At 32.4% G+C, this 12,695-nt stretch overlaps 1 protein-coding gene and 1 long non-coding RNA gene across 2 annotated transcripts; one reads left to right on the top strand and one right to left on the bottom strand.

The window, feature by feature from the left end:
• The first annotated feature begins 1,173 nt into the window (after window positions 1–1,173).
• On the top strand, window positions 1,174–3,491 carry LOC140883299 (uncharacterized). The gene is made up of 3 exons (XR_012150363.1): window positions 1,174–1,298; window positions 1,438–3,005; window positions 3,167–3,491. It is a non-coding gene; the product is annotated as an uncharacterized lncRNA (long non-coding RNA).
• Window positions 3,492–4,395: 904 nt separating this feature from the next.
• Window positions 4,396–9,311, bottom strand: LOC140883537 (protein NUCLEAR FUSION DEFECTIVE 4). The gene is made up of 5 exons (XM_073290049.1): window positions 9,293–9,311; window positions 8,985–9,036; window positions 7,782–8,196; window positions 5,935–6,824; window positions 4,396–5,121 (listed from the first exon to the last, which is right to left on the bottom strand). Exons 3-5 carry the CDS (start codon window positions 8,103–8,105, stop codon window positions 4,656–4,658), a joined length of 1,680 nt encoding a protein of 559 aa, XP_073146150.1. The 5' UTR covers window positions 8,106–8,196; window positions 8,985–9,036; window positions 9,293–9,311; the 3' UTR covers window positions 4,396–4,655.
• Between the last annotated feature and the right edge of the window lie 3,384 nt (window positions 9,312–12,695).

Below are 12,695 nucleotides of genomic sequence, written 5' to 3' on the forward strand. Positions count from 1 at the left end.
TCTGGGTTTCCTAGTTGGTTATTATCTATTGTATCTAAGGATCTTTATGGTTAATGAATATGGTTTATTTCAAAAAATAAAAAATAAAAAATTTAGAAGCTCAGGATGAAGGGCAATAGGGCTGATTTGGATTTAAAATCCTCAGCCCAAATCTTTCATAGCTGCTTGGAAGTCCAATGGATTTCTGATTTCGAAATCCGTCAATTTGCACTCTTGCAGGGGTGTATTCAATTCAAAATTTTAATGATTTTCAGTGACTTTTAAAATGACAGACTTTTATGGAGTTTGACAGATTTTTATTGATTTTTATAGAAAGTCATAGAATTGTAAACAGAATTCTACGGATTTCTGCAGAGTTTTTGGCAAACTTTCATAGACATATATTTAATAGATTTTATAACTTGAACGACGTTAAAAATATCTATAGTTAAATATCTACAAACAAATACAAAAGTTTTAAAATTATAGTATGATGGCGAAAATAATATATTTACCTGTCATAATATATTTAATTTTTTGTAGTATCATTTAATGTCATTAATATTAAAATTAGTTGTATAATTTGTGTATTAAAATAAAAAATTAATTCAAAAATTCCAACTGGAAAAATTCAAAAAATTGAAATTTTTGGTGTTTTTTAAAATTTTGAATTTTAAATTATAAAAAATAATTAATCAACAATTTATAAATATTTTTTAAATCGGCTAAAAAATAGAAAATTTTGAAGAAAAAATGTGTTTATAGAAATGTGATTTGAATTAGAAAAGATAGAGATATGTAGAAATATTATTTGAAAGAAGAGAAAGAAGAAATGAATAATTAGAAGTCTATTCAAATCTTGCGGATGAATCAAAGACAAATCTTGACATTTTAGCATTGTACATTATGTTTTTATGTTTGTACTTCAATGACTTTCATGGAGTCATTAAAAATCCATTGAAAATTTGAATACCTCTAGACTTTTATAAAGTTTTTAAAAGTCAATGTTGAATACCACATGACTTTTAAAAACTCCACGGAAGTCTATTTTGGATACCTCTGGATTTTTGTAGAGTTTATAAAAGTTTAGATTGAATATCTATTGACTTTTAAACTCCACCAGACTCTATGAAAGTAATTAAATCTCCCACTTTGAATACACCCACCTTGATTTCGCTTTTATTTTTTCCTAATCTCAAATCCACCATTCTACTGCGTATTCCAAATTTCTCTCAGGCTAGATCGCTCGCTCCTTCTTCACAAGACTCTACTCTGCATCGATCCTCCAAACAATCGTCTACTTCCTCCACTGCACAACGGTTGTCTCTTCATCCTTAACCAATTTCAAAATTTTTCCTAAATAATTTCTCAGTATTATGAAAATCAAATGAAATAGGAGTGTTGATTGATTGAATCTGAAATTCGTCATTAACTATGTTTGTCGTTTTTGGGTCTCAGGCACCGTCCGAAAAAGCTGCATCAGCAGCTTCAAAACTGGGTAAATTTTCTAACATTAAACTTTGATTCTCGGTTCTTTTATGGGTTTATCATTGTTTTTGGCTTTAGGAATTATTCCCTTGTCGATTTGCTGGTGTGGTTTTAGGAATACGATGATGTACATTCAATTATAAACTATTCAGGTTTTTTCCCCAACAATTGGACTAATTTCGTGGTCACGAAATACTGGGTGTATTTTTGCATAGAATAAATGGTCCTCTTGTGTTTTTTTATTGCTTATTAGAGGTAGGACTTACCTTTTGATGAATTATATCTGCATAAAGAGCAGTTGGCCTCTCTATAATGATGTTTTTTTAACATCTCTATGTTGATAGTAACTAATGTGGCTTTTGCGCTAGCTTGGAACCTTACTCCGTCTGAATACAGTAGCCTATGAGTGCATTGCACCTCGTTGTTTTTCTTTATTTTCTAATTACGTTTCTTGAGCTTTTTATGTTTTCTTATGGAAGAGTGTAAGTGGTCTGTATCTGTTTGAAACTTTGGTGTATTTGGATTTTTAAGTTTGATATTAAAGCTCATATGAGTTATACACAGCCGGGTAAGTTTAAACTCAACATGGTTGACATTTGTGTTTTGAAGATATTTGGTATTTGTTAACCATTTGAACGAGTTTGTGCCTTAGTGAATGCCAATTCTTGCTGGTGGATTATCAGATAAAAAATGAAGGAAGAACCAATTAAAGTCCTGTTCTTGTGCTCTCGGTACTAGCATTAATCCTTGAAGCGAATTAGATTAATTTTAATGAACTGACAGCTTCAGGTGTGTGGTTATGTTTTTTTGAGCATGCTCTTTAGGTAAATTAACCATCCATGACCCATGTGGCGATTGATGAGTAAATTATTATTCTTACTAATTTAGACTCTATTTCAGCTTCAAACAAGAATGGGCTATTTCATTAAAGACAGCCTTTCTTTACAACTTTTCTCACAAAATTTTAAAATGAAGAATTGATTTGGAGCCTGAGTTATTACAAGAATTATTTTAAAATGTTTGAAGTTAATTGGTCAGCTGTTTAGTTGGACGATCATTTGATTGATCATTGTTTTCGCTAGTAAATGTTGAGTTATTCTATATTCTTTCAAGGTTAAATTTTCATTCGGACGTATTGCTGCACACTTGATCTTCCCATTAGTGGAATTTTTGAAAGGTGGAACCGAGATTAGCTGTGGTTTAGGTGCAAAAGGCCTGACTTAATTTTGGCTTGAATATGAATCAAACCATGGGGTTGGATTGATGATCACATTGGTTGTTAAAACAGAAACTCCATAATTATCATTCCTTTGTGTCAGTAATGAACAATTAAACAAAAGTTATGCATGATCATTTTCTTCTCAGAAGGTGTGAAAAATATGAATTTGATTATATTTTGTTATAACGAAGAAATATTTCTTGCATAACTAGCAAGATGAAAAGGGAAATATCAACTATTCATGGGCTTGATGATTTTTCTATGGAAACTCAACCATCCATTCGTGTTGGTGATACATCGAGAGGAGAAAATTCTAGAGGTAATAAATATTTTTCATTTGGATTTTTTAAAGTATACATTTGATTATGTTTGTCAAATCAATTGGTTTCAAATATAGCATGTCAAGTTTATATAATAAATATCAATTTGATGGACTGTTACAAATGTTAGTGTTAAAATAAAATACTTGTTTATTGGTAGGTGGATATCATAAAAAACAATCCGAATTATCAAGAAACTATATCTCATGGAATAGAGTTATGGACAATCATTTGGCTAGAGTTTTAACTGATCAAATGGCTCAAGGAAATAAATGTGATGGAGATACTTGGAAACCTCAAGCTTTGCAAGCGGCGGTGACATATTTAAAGATTAGATGTTTTTTTGTTGATGTTTTGGTGTTACGACTCATGACTATTCTAGAATTTGGATTTGATATTTTAGCTTATGAGAATGCTATATCTATTTCATATGTTTGCTTTGTGAAAAAAAATGTTAATATTTTGTTAAATGTTTATTTATATACATGTTCTTGTCTATTTAAATAAATAAGACATGAACTTTATTTTATTTTGAGTTGCATATGGTTACTGTGTTAATATAATAATTATTTTAATTTAAAAATATATTTTTTGAATATTGGATATGTGTTAATATAATTTTTTTGATTAATATATATTACTAAAATTTGATTTTATTGTAGAGTTATTGCACGAAAAATATTTTTTATGTTACTAGTATGATAAAAAAAATTGAAGTTTAATATTATAATAAGTTATATACTTGTATTTTTGAAAAACATAAATATTTTGTTTAAAATTTATTATATAAATTTAGTATTTAATCCAATAAAAAAATAAATAAAATTTAAATTTATATTGTTTTAAATTGAACATGGTTATTTTGTAATAATAATACTTATTTTAATTTCAAAATATATAAAGAATAATATAGTATGCTTTTTTAATATTTGAAATTCTTAAATTTTTTAGCCAAGCAAGATATTTTAAATCAATGGATTTAAAATTCACTTTGAAATTTTATGTTCATCCAAAGAGATTTAATAAAAAAGAAGATTCAAATCAATGATTTTCAAATCCGTTAATTTGAAATCCTCTCTCAAATCCAAATACCCTCATTCAAGCACAACCTAACTGATTGTGAATTCAATCCAAAACTACAATAAAATTACGATCATTGAGCAATATTTTCCAAATCACCCTGTGCCGTGCTACTGATTTGTGTTCCTCGAAAACCACCAAGCTAGAACACAGCAAAATGGCGACACACCAATTGACATCCTCCAGACGCATGCACGAAAGAAAGTGGGAAAGCACAAAAACAAAACATAACAAGATTCTTGCAACTATTTTCTTAAAAATGAATCTCAAGTATCACGAGGTGTGATACTTGTGGTGATTATTAGTCTAAGCAATCTTCAAGTAACACACTACACAGAATCCAAACAATCGGGGACATTAATTACATAAATTTATTTTATTAGATACACCGGGTATAGATGTTCTCATCGATTACACACAACATAAAAAGCCTCATCTGATATGGCATCAAAGATAATTAACATGACAGAAAACCCCTCCATTTTCCAAACTTATGCATGATTTGAGATGGGGTTAAACGCAGAATCTGAGAGCAACATTCTCTGGTGTGCCAAAAAAGAAGTCTTTAATCAGTGACTAGAATTTTGTGGCAGACGAAAGGAACCTCCAGCATAAAGCATTTGGTAAACTGGTCTTATTCTTAAGGTAAGTATTATGCTCAATATTGTTCCCATCCCACATAGCCCGGCTAAAACTAGGAACGTGATCCTAAAGCAATGTGGACCTATGCAAGACGAACTTTGCTGCTTTGCAGCTTCGGCATCATATATATGGCCAGCAAGAAAACCTGAGAACAGAAATGCACCAGCAGGATTTCCCAGCTGCATGAAATTGAAAATGATGCCGAAATTTCTCAAGCCAAAGAGTTCGGATGCAGTTGGAATCATTATGCCGAACTGGACGCCAAAGCAAATTCCAAGCAAGGCTGTTCCAGAATAAAGAGTGCCATTCAGAGCTGAGGCATATAGGAGAAATATTACGATCATGATAATCTGAGTGATTGTCATCCAAAATGTCCGAGGAATTGTCTTTGACCTACAATTGTTGAAAAATGAAAAAGCCTTAGAATGATGGCCACAAATGGTGCAGAACGGCACAAAAATACAATGCTATATATATTAAAAAAAAATTAAATGGAAAATGTTGTCAAGTACACGCCTAGGCTAGAATTGCATGCACTTAAATTAGGATGGTGATGGCTCTGATACAACTAATTAGAAATTCGACACAATTTTTATTTGCATCATAATCCATATCATAATCTTTGAAAAGGTGAAACAACCACAAACTTTCTTCACCATTTAACTTCTTTTCTTTAAAAGATAACGCAGAAGTATGAAAGGAAAAGTGACGACACAAAGCAACTACTTGATTTGGACATAAGGCCTACAGGCATGGCAAAATGCTCAAAGGCCAACAGTCTTATTTTCGTATATGTAATCATCATTTTTTTTATCTCAGGTACAACCACTTCAATATTTAAGTCGAATTTTTATTTATCTTCCAGATCACATATTATAAACATGACAATAGGAAATGTGATTTATTTTAAAACATGTAAACCAAACAGCATGAACACTCGCTCTGAGGGGGGGAAGCAATATTCAAGAGTCAATAACCATGATGGGAGGGGGATTTTCTAAGTGTCTTCTCCATATTTTCAGAATCCAAGAAGATTATTTACCTAACAAGTTCAAAGCTCTCAATATAAGCATAAATGCACTTGTGGAAAGAAGATCAAAAGATGCATCGATAAGATACATTAACTGAACAAAGTGGAACTATTTTACCACTAGCAATTTCACAGATTAAAAAAAAACAAGAAACAAAAGACAGAAATTCTATTACCTGACAAAGTGTTCAGAAACAGCTCCAGCGCCTAGGCGACCCAAAAAATTACAAAAGCTGAACAAACTTAACAACATTGTTGCATCACTGACACCAAGTGCAACCCCAATTTGTGCCAAATTATTAAGGACCGTTACTCCAGAACCAACTCCAACAAAGTAAACAAACCATAGAAGCCAGAAGTCTGCCTTTACCACAGCTTCACGAAATTTGAAGTCTTCTCCTCTTCTTGGTTTTCTTTTCTTCTTCACTGCCCCCTCACCCACAGCAAGAAGTAAATCTACTTCGGAGACATCTTCAGACTCGTAAAAACTTCCGAGATACGTTGCCGATGATGATGGGGTCAACAAAGGATCCGTCGGATTTGAATCGGTATCTCCAGAGACAAAATCAGCTGGCTGGGGAGGTTTCTTATTATTTGCAGGAAACAGGGTCATTTTTACAGGGATCGCCAAAGGAGCCATCAAAAGTATAATCATTATAGCAACAATTATATAGGAGATGACGTTTCCAAGGAACAAGAGCTTTTTTAAAATTGTCGTCGTGAGAAGATAAATGGCAAGTGAGATACTGGCTCCTTGGGTGAAAAGAAAATGGCCATGCTCATAAGAGTCTTCTCCAGAAGCTGGAGTACAAGGGCGGATAAAGTACATCATCGCCAAACCTGTAGTGGGGATGCCTAGTGCTAAGAGCAGAAGCAAACTTGAATCTGACCCATTAAGAACCATAGTGTACACCTCTGTGAAAACTGCAGCACTTAAACCAACATAGCCTTTGAGTATACCAGCAACAGTGCCCCTACTGAGAGGAAAGTTCTTCATGTTGGTAACAAGAACAGCTGTGCCCAGCCATGCGCTACTGTTGGCTCCAATGCATAGCGCCAACCACAACTATTATGGTTATCAAATGGTTAGGATCCATGAAATGAATGAAATGAGCAATGTATAGAAACATTTTGAACATATTTTGGAGGTAAATCACTTGCAATAGGTAACCAAGTTGATCAACCCGGGACAATTATTGATTTATCTATGATGTGTTTGTCTTTCACATTTATTCACCCAAAGGGATAAGTAGAGACCATACATTGTGATCGAACTATGCTTATTAGACTTTTCTTGCAGGGACTTTCATTGCCAAACATGGTTCCGTCCAACAAGGGGGTTTTAGGCTAGAGTTACGGAAACATTTGGTTCAAATGCTACATATCATTTACTAGTTTTGCTTCCAAGAATTTCTCGAAACACTATAATCTTTGGATTTAGCAAACCATTTTCCAATAAGTAGATCTATTTTGAGCCTTAACAAAAACATGAAGCAAAATTCGCAAACATGAATTCACTCTATCTTAGACATACTTGTCTTAGTAGGACCGTGGGGACGACATACAGCAACTCAAAGCACAAAATATTGAAATTTCACGTGTAAATGAATAACTGTCAAAGAGTTGGATCATTCGGAAGTCTTTAAAAACTGCCGACACAATAGGACACCATTAAAATGACGCCAAAATAAATAATAAAAAAAACCATAATTCAACATTTCCCATCCAAGAGAACCAATCGAACAAAAGCACACAAATCGGTTCAGTAACCTTAAAACCAAAACTTCATAAAGATTCAAGTTTTGAGATAAAAATGAAACAACTTACAAGTACCTTATTTTAAATGATAAAGACTAGGCGATACATTTCTAAAAAGATACTGTACATTTCAACATTACCAAGCAACAAAAACCAATCGAAGACAAGCACACAAATCACGCCAAAGTCCAAATCCCAGTAACTCTTGAAAACTAAAAAACTTCATAAAAGATCCAATAATTGAGACAAGAGCCAACGAACTAACCACCCAATAAGGCACCGACTGAAGAGTCTGACTAACAGCAAGCCAAAGAACACCATAACCCAAGAAAGCAGCGAAGACACCAACAAGAAGAAGAGCCCAAGGAGGAAACTTATTGCAAGCAATTCCTGCAAGAATCCCCACATTTTCTCCAATATCATTGGCCACCCCGAGGATTGTCAGCTGGTGCTGAGTGAAACCCAGAACCGATTTCAGTGAAGGAGAGTACAAAGGGAAAGTGTATGCATTTCCCGCCGCTATTTGGACCCAAACCGCAGCACCTAAACCAACCCACGGTGGTCTTGTGCCTGCCTTCAACCCTATCATCCTTTTTAAATTTTTTCGGAAAACGGAAAAGATTTTGTAGAATCTTGGACATATATTTCAAACGCTCGGCCGAAAATGTGGAGGAACCCGACTTGAATAGCGTGACGGTGACATTCTAATTGAAAAACGAAAACACGTGTCATAACATTGATTCATTTTGTAATAAGGATTTCTTATTCGTCATTTAAAAAAAAAAAAAAATTGGGAGAAAAAATATGAATTTAAATTGAAAGCAACTTTAAATTTAACATTCATTTCCAAGCCAATACTCTAATTTACCAATACCACCTAAAGATTTATATGGGATGGTAATTTTAGTTAATAGTTGTCGAGTATTTTTATATATCCATTTGAGAAAAATAAACATGTTCTATAGCCAATGTATAATGTAAAGAATAAATAAATTAACAAAATGAGGAAATCATGTGATTAGATAGATACATTTTCTATATTCTTGAATTCATACTCTTGCATGAATTGTACACAAACATTAGATAACAGGAAACTATATGGTTGTGCTATAATTTACCCCACGTTAACAAAGGAAAAAAAATTTCTTGCACAATATGGTTGTGTTAATTTTTTTTCTCTCGAAATTTCAAGTTTCCCAATACCTCATCACAAAATAGTATATTAGCATCAACACATTTTTTAAGTAGTAATTTTTTTATTATCATTCAGAGAATATTAAGATTGCAAACTCTAAAACTTTTGATCATATAGAGCATATTAAAATTGCTTTGAATAATTTTTTTTTTAATATGAAACAAACTGTAAAAAAATATCAAGTTTCAAATGCTCATTCATTTCAAATGAACATATAATTTGAAACCGAAAAAAGAGATGCAATATTCTATAAGTCTCAATCCAAAAATACACCTGGTCCTGAATCAATAATACCAACCAACCCAGAACTCCAAGCAACATAAATCTGAAAATATTAATCAAATTGAGAGACCAAAATAAATAGCAAATCGTGAGTAAAACATATTGATTTGAAAAATAAGAAAAGAAAATTCATTTACACTTCTACTTTTACTTTGATAATTTCGTGACAAACCATGAGAATCACAAACAAGTGACTCGTGAACCAATTTTGAGACTTTTTTTTTTTTTCAAATGAAGCAACTTCTTTAGTAAATCAAAATAGCTTGGATTATGTAGAAGTAAGTTATGTACTCATTTACCTTTATTTGAGTTTATGGAAAAAATGTCGGCAACACCTTCAACCTGATACCAGAAAATCTGGGATTAACAAACCAAGAGCATGAATTGCATAATTCAATTAATAAAATTCATGCAGAGATTAGATCAGATGAAATTTGATACCAAGATATTTACTCGCTACGAATAAAGTTTTTTTTTCCACATCGTACGGAACATGTTGATAGCACTATTTTAAATACTCTTCTTTTGCACATTCTATTAAACAGGTTTTAATAGCACTCTTTTGATTGATAATGAAAGATATAATTAAAAAATCAAATTTGATCAAAATATTTTCCAGTTGAGAGTTATAAAACAAAAAATTATGAAAACAAAAACGAATAATGGATGATGTAAATGGTGTAACCAACTCGGCTCCACCCTTCCTTTTCTCCAATTAATCATTAGACTTGAGTGTCCTCCCCTTTTCATTATACATGGCCAACCCACGTACATTTTTTGCACAAAAAATTTTGTTGATAAAGATAAAAAAAAATTAAAAGAAAATGATGGGACGAGACATGAAGAAACTGACGTTCAGTAAATGTGAACTGCTTAGCCGACATGGTAACTGAGTCCTGCCGAGAGTAGTCTCCTACCTTGGGTAGAGTCCTACCCCAACAAAAATTTTACCCTAGCAAGGTAACCTACCAGTCTTACCTCTATAAATGCCAAGTATCTCTTATGATTTTACACATTCACTTTTACTCATGATTCACTCACTATATATATATATATATATATATATATATATATATATATATTATATTACCAAATTTGAAAGTCATCCGGGTTATGTATGCTAGGGGAAGAATTAAAAAAAAAGAGTAAGAATTCCGCCGTCAAGAATGTAATAATCATAATCGTTATTACAATTAGATTAGGAGTGGCAGCTAAGCATTTGAAATGGTCATAAGAGAAAAGTCTCAACTAAGTCATAGACTCGTGTATATAATAATTCTTTGTAACCAGAATCCATTTAGATAAATATTTATAAAAGTATTTTTTTTACAAAAGTTAATTTTTTTTTTTTTTTACAAATGGCAGCAAAGAGAATCGACATACGCCTGTTGTAGAACATTGGAGCATTGCTGTAAAATATGGAAAAGCCTTAGAAGAAGAATGGAAAACTGAAATCGCTATCCCTCGTGGTGGACCTCACAGATGGTTGATGGCCTCATTGGTCTCATACCACCAGGAGTCACAAGTCGATGTGGTATAACGGAGATTCTTTAAGCGATTCTTGATTTTTGGTTTAACAATGGTGTGTTAGTGAACTTTTAATCTACGTGTGGCATTAACTAAGTTTGTCCTTGAATAAATGGATTATTGACATCTTTAGGCTTATTAATTATTGCTACTATATCTTTGTACTTTCATATACAGCTTCTGTTAACATTTGTTTGTTTCCTGTTCAGAGGCCAAGAACACAAATCAATAGCAAGATTTTGGAAGATGGAAAAGTCGTGCATGTTGAAGCTGTTATTAACGGTGTATATTATAGGAACCGAATAACTTCTTGCTATATTTTGTATTATTATAAGTTTAATTAATGAAAATACTAGAAGTTCTTAATTGAAGAATTAGTTAGATTTATTTGCAGAAATGGTTTTTGGTTTGTGACATGTTTAATCTTATGAATATGTTTTCATAATGAAGGTTGAATGGAGAACGATGAGGACAAAATGTTGGCTGATATGCTAGATGATTCAAAGGGTAATTGTGTTTTTACTATGCCTTGCTTTGTTACCCGTAGTTCAATACATATGATATGTCTTCATAAATTCTCAAAAGCTGGTTCTTTCTCTTTATCTCTTGGGTTATTTTTATGCTATTGCTTAATGATTGATCATCATGGTGATGAACACATCAAAGAGTTCTATTATTTACCTTAGATTATGACCTGGTTGCGTTCTATTTCCAGTTTGTCAAAGCATTTGCTGCTGAGCACCTGAAAACACCTCTTGGGGAACCAGTCAAAGGTAAAAAGAACAAGTCCAGCAACAAGCTTTGGCTGGAGAAATTCTACAAAAATACGACAAATCTACCTGAACCATTCCCTCATGAATTAGTTGACAGATTAGAAAAGTATTTGAATGTAAATTTCCTCTCTCTCTCTCTCTCTGTGTGTGTGTGTGTGTGTGTTTGTGTGTGTGTGTGTATGTATTTTCATAATGCTTACTAAAATTTAAATTTTTTTAATGTTTAAATGTTTTACTATACATTAGAGCCTGGAGGAGCAGCTCATAGACCTTTCATCCTTGCTATATGATCATCGACTAGAAGATGCGCACTTGAACGGTTCACAGATTCTTCATAGCTCAATCTTCACCCAGCGGTAAGCTTCCAAACCATTTTATTTTGACACCATTCTGATTTTTGTTTTTGTTGTTTTCTTCCTGAAATGTGGATATACTTTTGCTGATCCTTATATCCAACATACAGGTACTTATAGCAAGTTTTGGCAGGTGAAAGGGAGAAGATGAAATGTTTCAGTATTGAATAACAATTTTTTGATGACAATACATCTTATTATATGCTTTCTGTGGTTTTATTAGGTGTTTTCCCAGAATTCAGTACTTCCAAATTCATTCCTGGAGAATTTAACTTATATCACTATTCAGACATCAATCCTTAGGATGGAAAGAATTCCAACAGGTTTGGGGAAGGTCATGTGGAAGATGATATATTGAACGCAGTTGTCATAGAACTTTAGAGCTTTCTCCAGGTTTATTTTGTGTCGTGTGATTTTTTTTTTTTTTGCTCTGAGAAAATCAACAGTTAATTACTCCATTTACAGAGGGGGAAGTAAAGGGAAAAAGGGTGGTTGTTGAGCTAAACCATGGTTCTGTCCTTGCAATCCTCTTACCAACAACTGGTGCCAATTTTCCTCACAATATCACAACTTCAAGATTTCACAAACTTGTTAAGCAGAAGGTTGCCACGGTCTTTTTCGCGTTAGATTTATTCTTTTTATGCCTTGTATTATTTTTCTTGTATGTTTTGATAAGATACATCAATTTAGCTATTTATTTTTATTACCATATTCAAATAAAATGTATGTTGATATTATTTTTCTAATATTTGAATTTTGAATATCGAGTGGTTTAATGCTAAAAAAATTGTATATTAACTTTAAAATTTTGAATTAAAATAAGGGCTTTAGGGGCAGAACCGCTCCTAAAGTCTTTTTTTTTTTTGTATATTTCAGGAAAAGACAACAGTTTTTAACTGTTGATTTTAAAAGACAACAGTTTAAAATTTTTGCGAAACTGTTGTCTTAAATGTTAAAAAACAGTTTAAAAATGTTACGAAACTGTTGTCTATCGCTCAAAGACAACAGTTAAAAATGTTGTCGTTGAGCGGGTTTTTTTTACAACAGAG

This window comes from Henckelia pumila, chromosome 2, assembly GCF_033568475.1.
Source record: "Henckelia pumila isolate YLH828 chromosome 2, ASM3356847v2, whole genome shotgun sequence".
NCBI classification, from domain to species: Eukaryota; Viridiplantae; Streptophyta; class Magnoliopsida; order Lamiales; family Gesneriaceae; genus Henckelia; species Henckelia pumila.

Bases quoted from the DNA above. Each gene is read 5' to 3' on its own strand.
- LOC140883537 (XM_073290049.1), bottom strand. From the start codon at position 8,105: ATGATAGGGTTGAAGGCAGGCACAAGACCACCGTGGGTTGGTTTAGGT. The intron at 6,825-7,781 runs GTTAGTTCGTTG...TAACCATAATAG, and splicing joins AGTCGGTGCCTTATTGGGTG to TTGTGGTTGGCGCTATGCAT. The intron at 5,122-5,934 runs GTAATAGAATTT...CAACAATTGTAG, and splicing joins GTTTCTGAACACTTTGTCAG to GTCAAAGACAATTCCTCGGA.